At 29.4% G+C, this 18,027-nt stretch overlaps 1 protein-coding gene across 1 annotated transcript; it reads right to left on the bottom strand.

Moving 5' to 3' along the window:
* Positions 1-1,640: 1,640 nt before the first annotated feature.
* On the bottom strand, positions 1,641-7,306 carry LOC101218515 (beta-galactosidase). The gene is made up of 18 exons (XM_011661678.2): positions 6,968-7,306; positions 6,772-6,867; positions 6,566-6,678; positions 6,395-6,461; positions 5,982-6,074; positions 5,735-5,878; positions 4,669-4,757; positions 4,462-4,567; positions 4,281-4,368; positions 4,021-4,139; positions 3,760-3,924; positions 3,431-3,603; positions 3,219-3,328; positions 3,016-3,125; positions 2,778-2,888; positions 2,540-2,650; positions 2,246-2,451; positions 1,641-2,163 (listed from the first exon to the last, which is right to left on the bottom strand). The coding sequence occupies exons 1-18, from the start codon at positions 7,130-7,132 to the stop codon at positions 2,052-2,054; spliced, it is 2,178 nt and encodes a 725-aa protein (XP_011659980.2). The 5' UTR covers positions 7,133-7,306; the 3' UTR covers positions 1,641-2,051.
* Positions 7,307-18,027: the final 10,721 nt, after the last annotated feature.

The following is an 18,027-nucleotide window of genomic DNA, read 5'->3' on the forward strand; positions in this document are numbered from 1 at the left end:
TACTGCTTGACTCTCAAAGCCAGAGATAAAGGTAGCAATAACAATAAATTTTAGAAAATTAACAATTTTAAGTAAATATGATAAAAAAAAACAATAAACTAATTACATTTGTGATTCAAGCTCATTACAAATGACCAACCAATAAAATTTTATTACGGTCACACAAATTTTCATTACAGTTTGGTAAATGCGACCAAAATCTATGTTATTAACGAGATGAAATTGAAAGTTTTTTTTTTAGCTTTTGCCTTTAAATTTTAAATTTAATTTTCAATTTGCTCGAAATAGTTTAAAAGGTTATAATTTGAGAAGCAAATAACAACTAAACTTAAAATTCAAAGATAAAAGTTAAATTATGTAATATTTTGAATAGTAGATAGTTAAATAAAAATTAAACTCAAATGTTATAGGAAAAATAGTGCAATACCTAAAAACTCAGTAAACATTTGAAGAAAGAGCTGATTATTATAGTCTTAAATTTACATAGTTGGACTATAATAGTACGTGTTTAAGATTTAAATTATTTTAGTTTGAAAAAAATAATAAACACGGAAGTAAAAAAGAGATAGTTATTATAATCTTAAAATGATTCTTTCTTCATACGATCGAGTTACCAGAAATTATACTCGAAATCTAAATATAAGAACGAAAAAAAAAGATTTAATTTATAATGCGTAAATAAAATAAAAAGAAAAAAAAGAAGAGAATATTAATGATAGAGAATAATGCTACGTTTGGGGATTATTAATCACTCACATTGGTTGTGTGTATGGTTGGAGGGAAAGACATGAAAATGACTCTATTCCTCCAAACTTTACATTATCTCACTTTCTTCCAAATATTTTCTTTGTTTCCTTTATCTTTTTCTCTTTCTAAACTTGGCCCCATCTCTCTCTCTTCATATTTTGCTTTTCTCTCCATCTTTCTCTCTCTACTTCATATCATGTGATTGATAGAGAGAGACGGACAAACTCATATTTAATATCATTCAATCGATTGATTGATGGTATATTAAGATTTCTGACCTAGTTTACGACAAATAAATTAATGTGTTTTCTTTTTAATTTCAAAATTTTGAGATGAATTGCTCGTAAATAATTTAAATGCTAATATTAAGAATATAAAAACCAAAATGTTGTTTTAATAAACCAAGAAACATTCGACCAAACTACTTGTGGTGTAAAGTGTTTTATTGAATATAGATGAAATCATTACCATCTTTTTAAGGATTACACGTGTAAATTTATGACAAAGAAAGGTAGAGATATGAATTAAGAGAAATAGTAACAAATAGTAATTTTAAAGATAATAATTAATTGTACAACAATCTTTAAAAAAAGTAAATAGGTAATAGACTTCATTCATTGAAACACATATATAATGTATTGGTGATAGACCACATAGTGATAAACTTAACCTATTATCATTAATACACTTTATTATATCTACAAATTCTTTAAAATATTGCTATATTTAATTAGTTGATGAACGGTGTAAAAAATAACAAAGTGTAATTACATTAAAGATAAGCATTCACTAACACATAACAACAATGTCATAGTAAGTTTGATTCATTGGTATTATATTCGTACCATATTGAAGTAATAAATTAATTAATCGATAAATAAATCACAACCATCTTGAGCAAAGAGCATTCATATGAAATACATTAGGGTGTCACTTAGAATCCATTATTCCTGTTTAAAAGTAAAGTAGAATGATGATGTTGGTATTTGTATATTCCTCTCCACCAATAATTTGGATCATTACAAACCTCACAAATAAATAAATATGGGATCAAAGTTTTGAACCCAAAAATACATTTATTTCCTACATACACAACAAACTTCTTCCCCTATCTACAATTGCCATAAAAATGGTGTTTGATTTCCTTTTATTCTTCTCCACTTGTTCACTTGCAAATTTGAAGTGGAAGTTCAATCCTTATACTTTCATAATTCTGTGTGTATTTACTAAAACAAGAGAGAAATATGAGAGACATGGTTGAGCTGATCTGTTAGCCTCCAATGGAAAAGTTTCTTTGTGTGTTGTTAGGAAATGGATCTCTTAACCAAAGAGATCCCCTCAGGATTACCACCCCATTCTTCAAAAATCACCAACACATTCCCACTGGATTTCAACCAAGCGCGAGGAACATGATACCTGACATTTGAAAAGCTTTATCATCAAGAACACACAAATTATAACTTGTAAAATCAATGTATAGGGGACAGCTCTTTTTTACCATCTCTGTGATGGCTCTCCACAGTTTGAATGACATTTCTTCTCATTAAAGATTCCACCATAGTTGCATTTGCCACAGCTACCTTTTGCCGTATAAGCAGGCCAATGACGCCCAATGCTCTGACCGTTTATCCATATTTGACCTTTACCCATGCTGCTCATATCTAAAGCTAACGGTTCGTTGCCTTTTGGTGAATCGAAAGTTGTCTGCAGATTCAGTATATAATAGAACCTCGAATTATGTTTGAGATAAAAAAAGACCTTGTCAATAGAGAAGCTATAGAACAATTCTCACCTTGTACCATGTGAGGGGTTGTTTTTGAGCCACCAATGAGCCTGTCACCCATTCAACAGAACTACTTCCACTAACAGAATGGAGATTCAATGCTTCTCCTTTCAAGCCAATCTACCCAGTAGTAACTTAATTTAGATTCTATAGCTTCTAAAAACATTAGTAATATTGCCATCACATAGAACGAACCTAAATACATAGACGAAAATGAAAACGAGGACACATTGGTTTTGTAATGTACCTTGTAAGACCATTTATATCCAGACATGTCTCTTGTATCCTCATTCAGTCCCTTCAATGTGACAGGACCTAAAACGCCAGTATTCCAAGTCTCATAATGCAGGCCACCATTCTGACATTGGACATACAAAAATATAAGTCAAATTTAGAATCAATTTAGGGGAGTAGCTCATCTAACTTATATTATAAATATTAATATTAATATTGTGAGATCCTCAACAGAAATGGAAGAAACTAACCGGGAGACCGACAGCAACACTTAGTATAGAAAGCTTGTTAATTCCTGCCCTTAGGTTAACGTATTTACTGAATGTTAATTTGTAATTCTCTGACCCCCCATACGTAGTTCCTACATTCAGAATACAATAACATTGTGGTGTTAGAATCATTTAGTTAATGCTTGAAAGAAATTTAAAGGAAAAATATAAAAAATTTCATGTACCAGATAGTTGGCCATTAATGAACACATGCAAAGCATGGCCTGCTGAAAAAACTGTGAGAAGAGGCCATTGTCCACTTTTCAGGAAGCCTTCGTTCGGATCGATCCTTATACTGAAAAAGAAAAACATGGGAGAGAGTAAGATCTAAATGAGTTTTTTTTAAAACATTTTTCAATACAAGGTGTAAAACTATGACAGGTGATGGAGTTCTTACTCTGTCATGTACCACAAATAATCGGTTGAATCCCTGGTTACACTAATTTGCTCCACTAAGCCAGCCATGGTGGTTGTATCCTCAGTATATGCAGAGGCAGTTTCTTCATTGTATGAAAGCCATGAAAAAGAACTAACCGGCGTCATCTTAGGCTGTGACGTTGGAGCTCCGACCTGTAAAAGTTGTCTCATCAAATTTTTCATCCTTTTAACCAAAGAAAAGATATTCAAACAATTAAACTTCAGGTTTTGAATAGTTTTGAAGGTCACATTAGCATAACCATATGAACATAAGAAGGTTTTGTCTAAGTGATTTGAATCTTTTCTTACTTTTGCAGTGTTGAAAATGACAGATTTGCAGTCGGGAAGGATGCTAACAGACCAAGGTGGCAAGTCATATTGATTATTTCCAAAGGTGACTGTTGCAGAAGATGATGCATCATAGTTTGCTAGAAATGCAGCACATGACCCTGATCTTGTCTTGAAGACATGAGCCTTAAATAATCATCAAACAAGTCAAATTAGATGGTCTTGCAAAGAAAAATGCATCTATAGTTGGAAAAACTTTCAGCAGCTAGATCGTTATACTACCTCTTGGTTGCTTCCTAAATACGACACAGTAGGATCTACCGATACAAGAGCGGGTTCGCACAACTTGATGGCTTTATGAAGATCTCTAAGATGACTCCATTTTGGTTCCCTTAGTAGACCTACCATATACTAAAGAGTATTAGAGTAATGAAAATATTTGTGATTCTAATAAGTATATGAGAATCTACTTTGTACTCTCTTCTTTTTCTGTCATTTCTTTTGAGAATATGCATTCGAAGCTACAACTACCACATGCGTACCATACTCATCAATGGGGGCATCGTAGTCATAGCTAGTGGCGATAAACGGTCCGCCAGCAGTTCGGCCAAAGTTAGTTCCTCCATGGTACTGAGATAAGAGAAAACATGGAAAGAGTTAAGAATGTGATATCATTTCCATTGACTAACTAAGCTTTATGAAACAGTCTTGATAGCTCATTACCATATAATAATTAATGAAAGAACCACCATTTTGTATGAATCTTGCAACAGAATAGGCCATGTCTTCAACTGGCCGATAAGGAGCTGGGCCACCAAACTCAGTGAACCTTGAATATTTCACAAATGAATAAGCATGTAATCTAAATTACTTAAGAAGCAGATTTTTTTTGCCACAATTTGGCGAATACAGGTAGGTTAAGTTACTTACCAACCAGTCCAGGCTTCTGTCCACATTTTGGGTTTGTAAACTTTGTTTGGTTTGAAGTTTTCACAGTAAAATCCATTGCACGTGTCAATCTGAAGCAGAACCAAGTTGATACAAATTTTACAGAGGAAAATATATAGAAGTTATGAGAAAAGTTTGTCCTCAAGAATCTATTAATTTCCAAAAGTAGTTTATAAGAAAGAAAGAAACAAAACAAAAAAGGAACTTGCAAGGACAACTCCAGAAAGAGTAAAATACAAGGGGGGAAAAGAATATTTCCTTTTTCACATTCAAAGGATTTTTATTCAAAAATCTGAGAATGAAGAAAAAGGACAAATTCACAAAATTATTAAACAAAAAATGCCCCAAACAAGATATAACTTATAAGAAGGGAAGCATGACTTCAAATGAATAAAAGAAAAACCCACTAATTAAGGCAAAAATAAAACAAGAACCGTTAAATGTTGAAATCCCACCTATAAAAGAGGTTCACGTCTCACATTAAATGTATACTAAATACTTCATAAGGGAATTAGGGAAATTTTGTATACTCTATACCTTTATTATGAGAAAATTTTAGTACTCTATTTTTTTTATTTTTTTTATGCTCACATTATAATTTGCCTCCATCAATATCTATGGACCCTACAGCGATGTCAAAAGGTTTCACTATATTTTTAAAAGCTTTTTAAAGCTGATGTGAAACACAATAAGTAGAGGTAGTTGGAAGAATCTAAATCTTCTATACCACTATACTAAGGTAGTATAGAAAATTTTACTATTTATTGTATGACACATTAGCATGATTTTATTTTTAAAATAAAGTAGGATCCACTAAACTCAAGATGGGATCTATTTCGAAGATAGATTCATAGTGTGAACAAATAAAGTATGGTATTCATTAAAAAAAATTTAGTAAAAATATTAAATGTTTTGTTTTTCCTATCTATTTTTCGATTGACAGTTCAAAACAAGTCTGCACAAACAACCTAATACATTTTCCTCGATGCCGAGGTCAACCCGGAAACATAAAAGAAACCCGTGGCAGAAAGGGATCAAAGTAGATTACCACAGGGTCAGGGGCATCATCTTGTTTGCACATCACCCATGGTACTCCAGTGTTAAGACCTAATGCCATTTGAGCAGCCCATTTGGTGTAAGATTTACCAGGGGCACCTATTTCCCACTCCACTGGTCCATATTCATTCTCAATCTGACATCTCAAAACATTACCAAATAACTATATAGAAACTTCAAAATTCATCTCTGCAAACTTTGTTTCAATGAATAGTCAATATGCTTCTTGGATATTTTACCTGCGACAGAATAATGGGTCCTCCTTGGCTTTCATACAACTTCTCTCCCTTCATCAGACCGACAATCTTCTCAGTGAACTTTTGCATAGCCGCCTTTATCAAAGACAATTAAAACCATTACCTATTGTGTGAATAAAATAGTCTAAACTGACATAAAATGTAGGCTAAATTTTACAATTTGGTGCTGGGAGAAAGTTAAGATTCAGTCCTATTTACAAGGTTTTTATCAAATCATAACAGTTAATTTCGAACTTTTAAAATTATAGAGATTGAATTTTAATTTTCTCCAAATCATAATGACAAAATTTACTATTTAGGCTAAAAACTATATTGTAGATCAAGAAAACAAGGGTTGGAATAGAGATGAGGAATGACTAATAAATGATGATGGACCTTTCAGAAACTTTTCCTACCTTAAAGGGTCCATTGTCTGTCCTGAAGGCAATTCCAGGAACATACTTTAACCAAACAGGAAATCCACTGAATCAATGAAAGTAAAGTTAAGATAAATTAATCAGAAAAGCCCCACATGAAGACAAATTATTAACAGAGATTCCAGTAAATATCCATTATAATAGTTTTACCCAAAGTTCCATTCTGCACAAACATATGGACCAATCCTTAGATGAACATATAAACCTGCTTGATGAACCAGCTTCACAAATCTCACCAAATCATATCTATCTTCAAAATTATACTGAACATTTACAAAACAAAAGACCAAAAGAATCAGTATAATCCAACCCCAGAAAAACCCAAATGCCAAAAACAAAATTAATCTCCATTTTACCTGACCAGGAGAAGGTTCATGGCCATTCCAGAACACATATGTCTCAATAACATCCAACCCTCCATCTTTAGCCTTCTGAATAAGGTCTGGCCACATCTATAAGAACCAAAAGAAAGGAAAAAAAAAACCAAAAACAAAAAGTGATTAGAAAGAGAAATAGAAACAAACCCGTGATTCACATTGGAAGTATTCGAACCTGAGGAATGCTTCTTGGGTAATGAATAGAACCAGAAATCAAAATCCTTCTTCGGCCATTGATGATTATGGCTTTGTGATCATAAGTTACAGAAGCCATTACAGAAGAACAAACCCACAAAAACAAACCCAAAAACACTACCATAATCTTTGACATTTTCAACATTTTCCCAGTTCACACCACAAATTTGTGTTAACATTCAAAAGGGTTGGTTTCTTTTTTCTTTTCTTTTTTGCCTTTCTATGTATTTGAATAATTCTTTTGAGGAAGAAAACAGAGAGAAACAGAATGGGTAAGGGAAATGTAAGGATTTTGATGGAATATTGAGAAGCTGTGCTGCAAGAGAGAGCTGCCATTTGAAGCATGAGAAAGAGAAGTGTGGGGCCATTTCACTGACTTCTTGAGTAAAATGCCTGTCCATATCATTTTTCAACTACCATCTTGCAAATTGGCACATTTTTTAGGTAACTGTATTGGATTCAAATTTGGTTAAAAAACAATTCTAGTCTTTTTGAAGTTTAATATTAGACTCAACAAGTAAACAAGAAATTATTGTTAGTGCAATGGAAGGATATGATCATGTCATGGATATAAGTTTTTTATCCCAAAGTTTATCTTTAACTAAATAATATCATATATTTGAGAAGACTATGGATATAGTTTAGGAGATAATGGGTAGTTGTTGTCTTTGTAATTGATCGAGTTTAAAGGAAAATATTGTTACAAAATAAAAAGTGAAGGATTAAATTATAATAAATAGATTAATAAACAAAATTTAGTATAAGAGCTCGAGTATTAGCATATATATATATATATACTAATGTATTTAATCACACCCCACCATTAAAATATACATGGGACCATATGTTTGAAATTTATATCTATCATATTATATTTTAATTACACCCTATGATTAAAATATTCATTGAGATAATAACATCTCCGTGAAGGGATGAAACTCTATATTGTATCTACATTATTTAAAACATTTTTATTTAGATGGAGCAAAGTGTGATCCAATATCCTCCTGTTGGTATCATTTCGGTCAATATTGGTACTCATGCAGTACGTAGTTTCAATTGAATTTTATAAACGCTATATTCATGACATACTTTTTGACATTGATATCATTGGGGTCTTCTCACACTGTATGTATACTTTCAACGGTTGTGGAATATCAAATACTATTTTACTTCACCCAATTGATTTTTCTAAAAATACAATTACCACACATTATTCTACAACAACATGACTTGAGCATGTTTACATCGACTTTTTAAGTGTTTAAATAAGTATTTCTAAATGTGAAAAGGTGTTCCCAAACGGTTTTTAAACCTAAATCTTCTCAACCACTAAAAGATCTGACGATAATTACAACATGAAACCATATTTTCAGTGATTTTAATGCATATTTTGAAGATTCTTAAGTTTTAAGGGTAAGGACATGGTGATAATAGTGAATGAAAAAAGAGGGGCCCCATGTGTCGTTAAATGAGTGGAGCCACATGTCAAATTGGCAATTGATTAATTGGAGGAGTTGTCATGTTGCTTTCAAAACATAACAAAATATTGATAGAACACTTCCTTTGGATCGATTGGTATGTAGTAATGGATAAGAAGGAGAAGGCATTTCCATGTCATTCCAACTCATGCAACCTAAAACAGTCTTCAAATTTTTTCTTTGCATATTGATTATGTTGATGTGATGTTATAATAACGAAAGTTTTAGTTTTTTTTTTATTTATTTATTACTCGTGTTATTTTTGGATAGCATATAAATTTGAGAGTACGTTAGAAACGAAATATTTGCATATAGTTCAAATATTTGTGTGTTACTACGTATATGGTATAATCTCGTGAACTAAATGCCTCGCGTGTGAATTTAAGTTTCCATGTATATATATTTTTTAATAACTTTAAAAGTTACTTATCACTAAAAAAATCCTTTAAAATTTAAATTTTAAATAATGATAATAATAAAATATTTTCTATAGAAACCAACGAGTTTGAGAGGTGGAAAATTGATTTCTTACCTTAACATGTTATTTTATTTTAGGTACTTTTCAGAATATTTTTTAAAACAATGGAAATGATCTTTTCGTTTTTAAATTTTAGGTTTTAGTTTTTTACGCATTTAGTTCTTTTTACATTTTGAGTTTTGTTTCAATATGTTTCATATAAGTTTCAAAATATTGTAATTTTACTTTTGAGGCTCAAGTTTTAAGTTTTAGGTTTCAAGATTTAAGCTTTTAATAACATCAGATTTTTCACTAAATATTCACTTTTAGTAATTGATCTAAATTGTCATAAAACTCAAATCTCAAGAATAAAATTATACCATTTCAAAAACTTAAAAACTAAATTGAAACTGAACTTAAAACTTACAATTTGAACGTGAACTCAAAACTTACGCATAACGTGTAGCTTAAGGACCGAAACACATTTGTAAGATAGATTGTTAGATGATATTGAAAAAAATGTTCATATGTAATAGGACTCATTGATGTATATATAGGTGTGAGAAAAGTGTTTCCAATTGCTCACTCATTTTCCTCCTTTAAGGCTTACTTTTTATATATAGGCATTTAAAACATACATACCAATCATCACGGTCGTCCATTTGCTTTTCATAAATGCCTTCCTTACTTGCCTATTAAATGAGTTAGATGAAAACTCATTTGGGTGTAAATGAGGATTGAAACTTAATAACTAAAAATGCAATTGGGTATTTATTCATATGGATACGTACTTAGTTCATCGATATGATGATATATACTGTGTTCTTAATGAAATTGATGTCGTAAAAGCAGTAGGATATATCAACGTCTAGATCAACATATTCTTAGCACCTTCATCACGTTCTGTTCCAAAAGGATATCATTAATTATTAACATAACGCACAAGGTCAAAGAGTACAAAGATCGATCTGCCGGATAATAGGATAGGCTAGAGGAAAGTCATTCAATTGAGAGTTATACAAGTTATATTATAATTATAAAAGAGATTTGATCTAGTGCTAAAAAAAATACAAGATTTAGTATGTATGTCTTCCCGTGATCTGGAGGCTTCTCGTCATCTTTAAGGGTTCTTTTATTGCGTTCAACCCCTATGCACCATAGACAAGCTCCTATGAGATTGGTCCATAGGATTTTCTTATGAGACATACATTATTATTATTATTATTACATGTCACTCTCAACAATCATACTTTAGATAAGGGTTGTCTTATTGCCTCAATAATAGTTAGTGGTCAACTTCTATAACATAACTAGGTGATAAAGATAATTTAAAAACCAATCAAGTTTATGGATAAACTATACATCATCTCGTGTAAGGATGTACTTGGTATGTATATGATTTTGTTTATCTAAGATGATATGAGTAAGTATATACGTGTCAATGGTTTCATAGATTAGTGAATGGTGAACTTACTTACCATCCCAAGTATTGTGGTTCAAACCATCATTAATTGTTGATTCACAAATTGAGAAAAGAGAATTCAAGTGTGAGACTTGGAGATACGCTTGACTTACGAGACAAAATAGAATTTCAATGACATAAGTTTTAGTGTGTAAGTCAAAGTATTGAAGTAAGAATATAGCAAGCTTTAGGATAACGATAACGAATAAATTTCATAGTCTATTTGGGTGTTATTTACCCTTTTCTTCACTATGACTAATATTTCTTCACGGATCATCTAACTAATGAGAAGGATGAAGACATCATTTAAGTATGAATAATGTATTATGACTAATGAAGCTTCCTAAACATAAATAATTGAAGATCCGTAATGAATATGTTTAATTAATTATTTGACAAATGGATGTGACAAGTACATATCACTTTCAATGACAGGAATTGTGCGTTTTATATCGGCTTTTTTACATTTTTTCACACTTTATATGAGTATGTGAGTAGAGAGATTCACTAGACAGAAAATCTAACACAAGTATAGATAGATTAATCTAAAACTTATATTGTTAACCTCAAAGTCAAAGATTCGATTCTCTGACCCTAAATATTAAAAAAAGAAAAACAAACAAACAAAAACTCACCCATCATTTAGAGTGGAAGACTCAAACTTAATACATAATATATATATTTCTTCAAATATTTTTAAAAAAATTTAGAAAATAAAATAATATTTAATGATGGGCCACAATCAAACGTGAGAGCTAAGGCATGGGTATTGAGCTGGGCCTTGAAACCTAAGCCCAATGGGCTTTAGATTCCAACATCAACAAGGAAGAATTTTGGTGGGCTAAAATTATTCTGCTTGTGAATTGTTTTGATTATTGAAATGATATTTTTAGATTTTGGAGATTTGATTTTCCACCACATAATTATTTTTACTTCAAATATTTACTATAATAATCAGGGTTGGTTTGCAATTGTAATCCAAATAAGAGATACAAAGTGTTTGCATTAGTCGTTCTAAAATTTTTAATTCAAGCTAGAATGTATTGAAACTTAACCGACATATGAATATTTTACCATGACTAACTTTTAGTTGCTTCGTATTATTGTTATAGATTTCTTTTTTCATCTAGAGGCTAAGTCTTATATGTATGAGATGGACGACGTACTTCCTTACCTATGTTCCGCGTTTTAAGCATTGCATGAGGAATATTTCTTCTTCTTTATTTTCCATAGTTTTGAACAATTTGTTTCACTTGGGTTGTGATGTAATCATGTAGTCATTTGCCTAAAATAACAAAAAGGATAAAGAAACAATTGGGACTTTAAAAAGACATACGTGACTCACCATATCAATCAACCAATATCCTATCCATTAGGAATACATTTACAAATTTTTCAAGATAATAAAGTTTCAATTACTATCTTTTATTACTCCTAATTGAATTGAGCTTTCATCCATCTCATTTACTAAATGAGTAAAGAATCATTTATCAACGACAAAATTATAGACATCTTCGAAACGTTGATTGCTAAAATAAGATTAATTCAAACGTACATTAAAAAAAAGATAAACATATACCATTAATTGTTGTAGTGTTTCCTTCGATATTATTCTAACATCTAAAAGTGTTTTAATTAATATATTTTCTATTTTCTTCCAGGAGGTTAAGTCTTATGTGCATACGAGTCAGGTGACGCTTCTTTTATCTAACGTTTGACATTCGATTTAATAATGTCCAGATTCACTCTCTGACGACTAAGATATTGGAAGAGAAAAGCTCCTTCTCTTCTTTGGTTTCCTTAACCCTTGGTTGATTCGTTTCACCTATGTTGGTTGATGTAATGAATAATCATGTAGGATTTCATTTTCTAAGAAAACAAAAGGAAAAAATTAGGTCTATAAAAAGAATAAATTAATTAGAAATCGAAAAGGACATATACATGGATCACTGTATCAATCAACTAACATTTTTTTTAATATAATAAAGTTTTCAATCAATATCTTTCATTAACTCCTAATCTCAAACGGAGCTTTCATCATCTCATTTACTAAACAAGTAAAGAAACATTCGTCAACTGCAAGTCATATACATGATAGGAAACGTTGAATGTTAAAATAAGATTACCGTCAAAGTCATATTGAAAAAAATGGTAAACACACGAGGGACTATTTGTATTTTTCCTCCAATATTATACTAACATCTAAAAGCGTTTTATATCATTGAAAATACTTTTCAATTTTTTATTTTAAAAAAATTAGTTCTAAATTTTTTTTTGAAAATTAATCATATTTCCTCTCAAATTTTTACGATCATTTGCATTTTCTTAACTACAATCGTTAATTCTTGGTTGCTCGGTTTTTTAAACCTCTAAAAATAAGTTGTAAATTATAACAAATAAATTGGACATTTGAAGGTAAAAGTAGTGTTTATAAGTTTAATTTTAAAAACCAAATAGTTACCAAACAAGACCTATATTTTTTAGTTTTTCAAAGTTAACTTAGGTTAAAAATATAGACACGTACGTGAGAGGAGTTTCGTAAGCTTAATTTTCAACTGTTAAAATAAAAGGCAAAATAGTTATGTAATGAAACTTTTGTAAGGTATATTTTAGAAAAGTTCAATAACTTATTAAATATATTTTATGATCTCGAAGTTATCAAAGCATATAAACATGAAAAAAATAATTAGAGACAAAGCTTTAATCATATAGTAATTAAACTACTAACAAAAAGCAATGAGAGAGGATAATGTTTATCTAAATACATTGGTTACGTGTGGAAAGTGACACATAACGTACCTCACCATATTGATCAAACTAACTATATCCATTTGAGAAAAATATAGAACTCAACTTTTTTCAAAAAGAAAAGTAATGTAAAGTTTTCAAACATATCATTATCCATATAGTTCTACATAAATTGAAAGAAGAGTCACAACACGTAGATTTGTTACAGATGGCCATCCAATGAAACCGACGTCATATCATTGTGGGTGTGCCTCTATACTTAATAATAAGAAGAAGAATTGTGGATGTATAGATTTAGCTGGACTCATCTTTGTGCAACTCGCGTTCAGTTGTTCAATCACAGCTCTCTTTGTTTTTTTTTTTCTGTCGTGTAGTTGGAGAAGGTGATCATCGAATGATAAGTGTAGTTAAAAATACACCCAATTTTTGTTGACCTACTTAATATATGATCATCGAATAAATGTGAATCATAATTTTTGTACTTTTTAAAGATGTTCATCGTTTCACTTCACAATCGATTCTAAACATATTCTCAATCGTGTCCTCAATCACGAAGATCATTAAAGGATATATCATAACATTATTATATATTGGTAGCATCACATCAACGTAGTCACAAACTTTGATTTAGAAAATAAATTTCACCTATTTTTTTTAAGTTGCATGAGTTGGAATGACATAGAAATGTTTTTTTCCTTCTTATCCATTACTACATATCAATTAAAAAGGAAGGTATCCAAAATTTTCTTATATGTTTTTGGAAAGCAACATGATAGCTCCTTTCATTTTGTAATCAATTGCCCATTGACATATGGCTCCACTAAAACAACGACACGAGTAGGTCCCTTCTCATTCAATTCTCATTCCCCTTCAAATTAATATATATATATATATATATCTTTGAAATAATATCTATTTTTATACTTTAAAATTTAGGTTCTCTTATTTGTATGATGGAATGAAATATGAGACAATAAGAACTAAATTGAAATATAACTCAACGGTATAACCGATTCACTGTATCGATAGAAAGAATAAAGAAAAGAATAATTTTGGCTTTTCAAGAAAAGATATTGTACAATTTGTCAACTTGGGTTTTTTTCTTCTTCTTATAATTAATAATTAATCTCCATTTGTGTATTTATTTATTATTTTTATTATTTACCTTTTTTGTTTTAGGAAAACCCATTTTTGTATATGGGGGAAGAAGGTTTGATGTGACAATGCAAAAGAAAATGTTAATATAAAGTTGGAACAAGCTAGGTGATGGAAAAAGAATCAAGTTTTGTATCATCAAATATTGAATTTCATAAAAGAGAAGAGAAATATATATATATATTATTAATAAGATTTAAGTGGTGTTAGTTGGAACATCCTTGATGAATTATCAAACATATTTAAAGAAATAATTTAGGTTAATTAACTATTTAATGCATTAATGTTCTTGTAACTTTTTTCTTAGAAAAAAATAGTGATGGGTAATTATTCTTTTTAAAAAATTAACTAAGCCCATATAAAGAAATATTTAAAAAAAGTTTGGAATCAAACAAGAATTTGGACGAGTAACTCTATTTTGATTTATGTTTTAAAAAATAATTGTTTCAAGAAAAAAAAATATATCTTTTTAAAGAGTAATTTTTCCAAGCCGTGTTTTCACATTAATATACTATAAGAATCGTTGTCTAGCTACTAAATTGATAAAGCTTTTAAATAAAGTGAAAATTATGAAAACAATGTTTCAAAAACAACATGTTAAATAATTATCGAGATTATTATCTTTCCAAATTTCAAATATAAATATGAAAGCCTAAATCTAAGCAAGCAAGAGTCGAGTTAATAAATAAGTTATTTTTGTTTTGAAAGGCATCTCTTAAATTGCCTTAATTTTTTTCTTTTCTCTAGGTCAAAATTATATTAAAGAACCCAATTTTTCAACAGAAAATTGAGTACAATAGCTTTTAAGAGAGGGAGTTGAACCAAACCCAATGAAACCAAAACCTCCATTTTTAGGGCAGATTGGACTTGGCTTTTGTTATGGGACAACTTATTCTTGAAGGAATATATATCATATAATTATAACAGTTTGGTAAGAAGTTGGCAGTTGATAAACTAACTCTTCACTTCATGTCTCCAAAAGTAAACCCTAATTTCTTCAACCCCTTTCCCTATTTCAAACATTGGTGTTCTATTCACATCATTATCAACAGTTAGGTTAAATTGCAAAATCTATCAGCAAACTTTCAATTGTAAGAATAGGTCGATAGTACTCGAGCGTTCAATTGGACTCTCAAACTTACACAAGTTGTCGAAATTGGATTTCTAAATAATAATAACAATTATAACTTTGACAAGTTTAAAGGTCAAATTTTAATACTTTTATAAGTTTGATTGTATAATTGCAACGTAATACCACTGGTGAATTTAGTATACTAATGGTAAAATTGTTCAACGACACAACCTCTTTACATGTTTTCATGTTATTTTTACTAAATTATAAAGTCTCGTTAGCAAAATTTATGGATCCGCCCACTAGAAAGTAAATATGGTTGTTTAATTTCTCGTGATTTGTCTTATTATTATTATACATTTTCATTTACTTATATTTTAAAATTGAAAAAAAAATGGATAGTGAGGAAGATGTTTTTGGACACTAATTTGGTTTAAAGAAAAATGGTCCACTAAGAAACCTTATAACTAAACTTAGAGAAGGTTTGTTATAACTTCAATTTCTTCTACCTAATTTGAGTCCACATTAATAATTAATTAATTCATGCTAACACTTCCTCTAAGGTTTTGTTTTAATTTACTCTATTCATTTAAAATAACACAAGTTAGATTACTAACTCCATTATTTTTTACTTTACACTTTTAAAGGTTTGATTTAGTTCAAATTATGTGAGATTGTTTTCCATTCAATTATTGTTACCTTCCTAAATAATTTAAGCCTATTTCATATATTTCTAGTTTTTTATTTTTGAAAATTAATCTATTTTCTCTTAATTTATTATCATCAATTAAAGGGTTGAATTTTGGATCAAATTCTTAAAAAGGATAAAAAAAGCAAGGAAGAATAATCTAAAAATGACTTACAGAATACTTTAGTAAAATTTTAGTTCTATAAGTAACTATTGACATTTATTATATAAATATTTATAAAATATAGTGAAATTTCATAATTATTGTCGGTAGATACGGATAGACATTGTTTGACTTCTATTAGTTATATTTTATAAATATTTTTGTTTATTGGACTTATTGAAAAATCATTAGTATAAACGTAACATTAGAAATAATTTTTCTCAATTAAAAAAAAACTATACACTAATCTCTTTGTATAAAGAAATTATGAGATGTGAATTTAAAAAAAGAAAAAAGAAAAAAGAATGAGATGTGTGTTAGAAGGAAGGATAATTATGGAGGTAACAAGTTGCGTGTAGTATCAAATGTTAATCATATAATATTATTACAACCTAAGGTAAGGTAACCGTGTGGTCCTTTTGTGTTCCACTTTTTCTAAAACCATTTTTCTTTTCTTTCTTTCTTTTTCCCATTTTTTGGTGATTGGAAAACTATTTTATATTTATATTTCAAGTAAAAACGAATTTGGAATTCCAATTATTTAATGCATGTAATTATGACTTTATTTCATTAGGTAAGCTTGGACCATATGATTCATGCATCGACAAAAATAATGTATACTATATCTATCTGTGTATGTGTTTTTATAAACAATACATTTTTCAAAGTTATTTATTATTATTATTATTTAAAGTAAAAAATAAATAAACTTCTAGATAACAAAGAATAATCCACGGATGCTTCAAGAAATGGAAGACAGGACCTTAGCCTTTACTTCCTAACTTTATATCATAAATCATACTAATATGTTGTAACAAAAATATAATATATATGGCCTACTTTGATTAAGAAAATCCATATATCCTTTCCCTAGCCCTATTCATAAACTTGGATATTTATGAATTTAGATTCCTTTTCTTTTCGATAAGAAATGATGTATTTTGTTATTTAGTCCGATCGATAAGGATTTATACAATTGTTTTATCTTTTTTTCTTGGTTCGATCAATTTCCTTTCGCGTTTAACAATTTTTTTTTTTTTTTGGTATCATAAATTATGAGATTACTTGTTTTAAATTTTAAGCCAAAACTCTATGATAGATTGATAGATAGATAAAGATTAAGTTTTATTAATGGGATGATTGGATGAAATGAAGTGTGAATAAAATAATGATTGATTTGGGAAATTTGAAAATTGTAAGGCTTAAATTAAATAATTGGTGGTGGTGACATATCATAATCATTATTATTATAATTTATTAAATTAAATTAAATGGTGAAGCCAAGCTAAGTATTATTTGGATTAATCTCTTTGAAATTAGCTGTTTTATTATTTATTATTATTTTGTTAAATAAAATATGTCATTTCAAACCTCAACACCGTTGCCTTCCAAGAAATTACGTAAACCTAAAATTGAAATAATAATAATCATTTTATCATTATTATTATTATATAGATAATTCATAAATTATTCAAACGGACAATTTGTATGGTAGATCTGAACACAACGAATTCACTCATTTCAATCCTCGAATATTTAAAGTACTTGTCTTTTAAGATAGAACATATTACATTTTTTCTAAAACTAAAACGAAGTATCGTGGATCTACCGAACGTAGAGAAATCCGTTATTTTTATTATTATAATATAGATAATGGGGTGGGTCCATTTAGTTTGCTGGATGCTAATGTAAGAATTTCTCTAAGTTCACACACAAATAATAAATAAACCATAAAATTAATATTAAGAAAAGAGAATTAAAAAATGGGGGTGGAAAATCTTTTTTTTTTTAATTAAGGGAAAATCCGGGATTTT

The sequence above is a fragment of the Cucumis sativus genome, chromosome 1, assembly GCF_000004075.3.
Source record: "Cucumis sativus cultivar 9930 chromosome 1, Cucumber_9930_V3, whole genome shotgun sequence".
In the NCBI taxonomy this organism is placed as follows: Eukaryota; Viridiplantae; Streptophyta; class Magnoliopsida; order Cucurbitales; family Cucurbitaceae; genus Cucumis; species Cucumis sativus.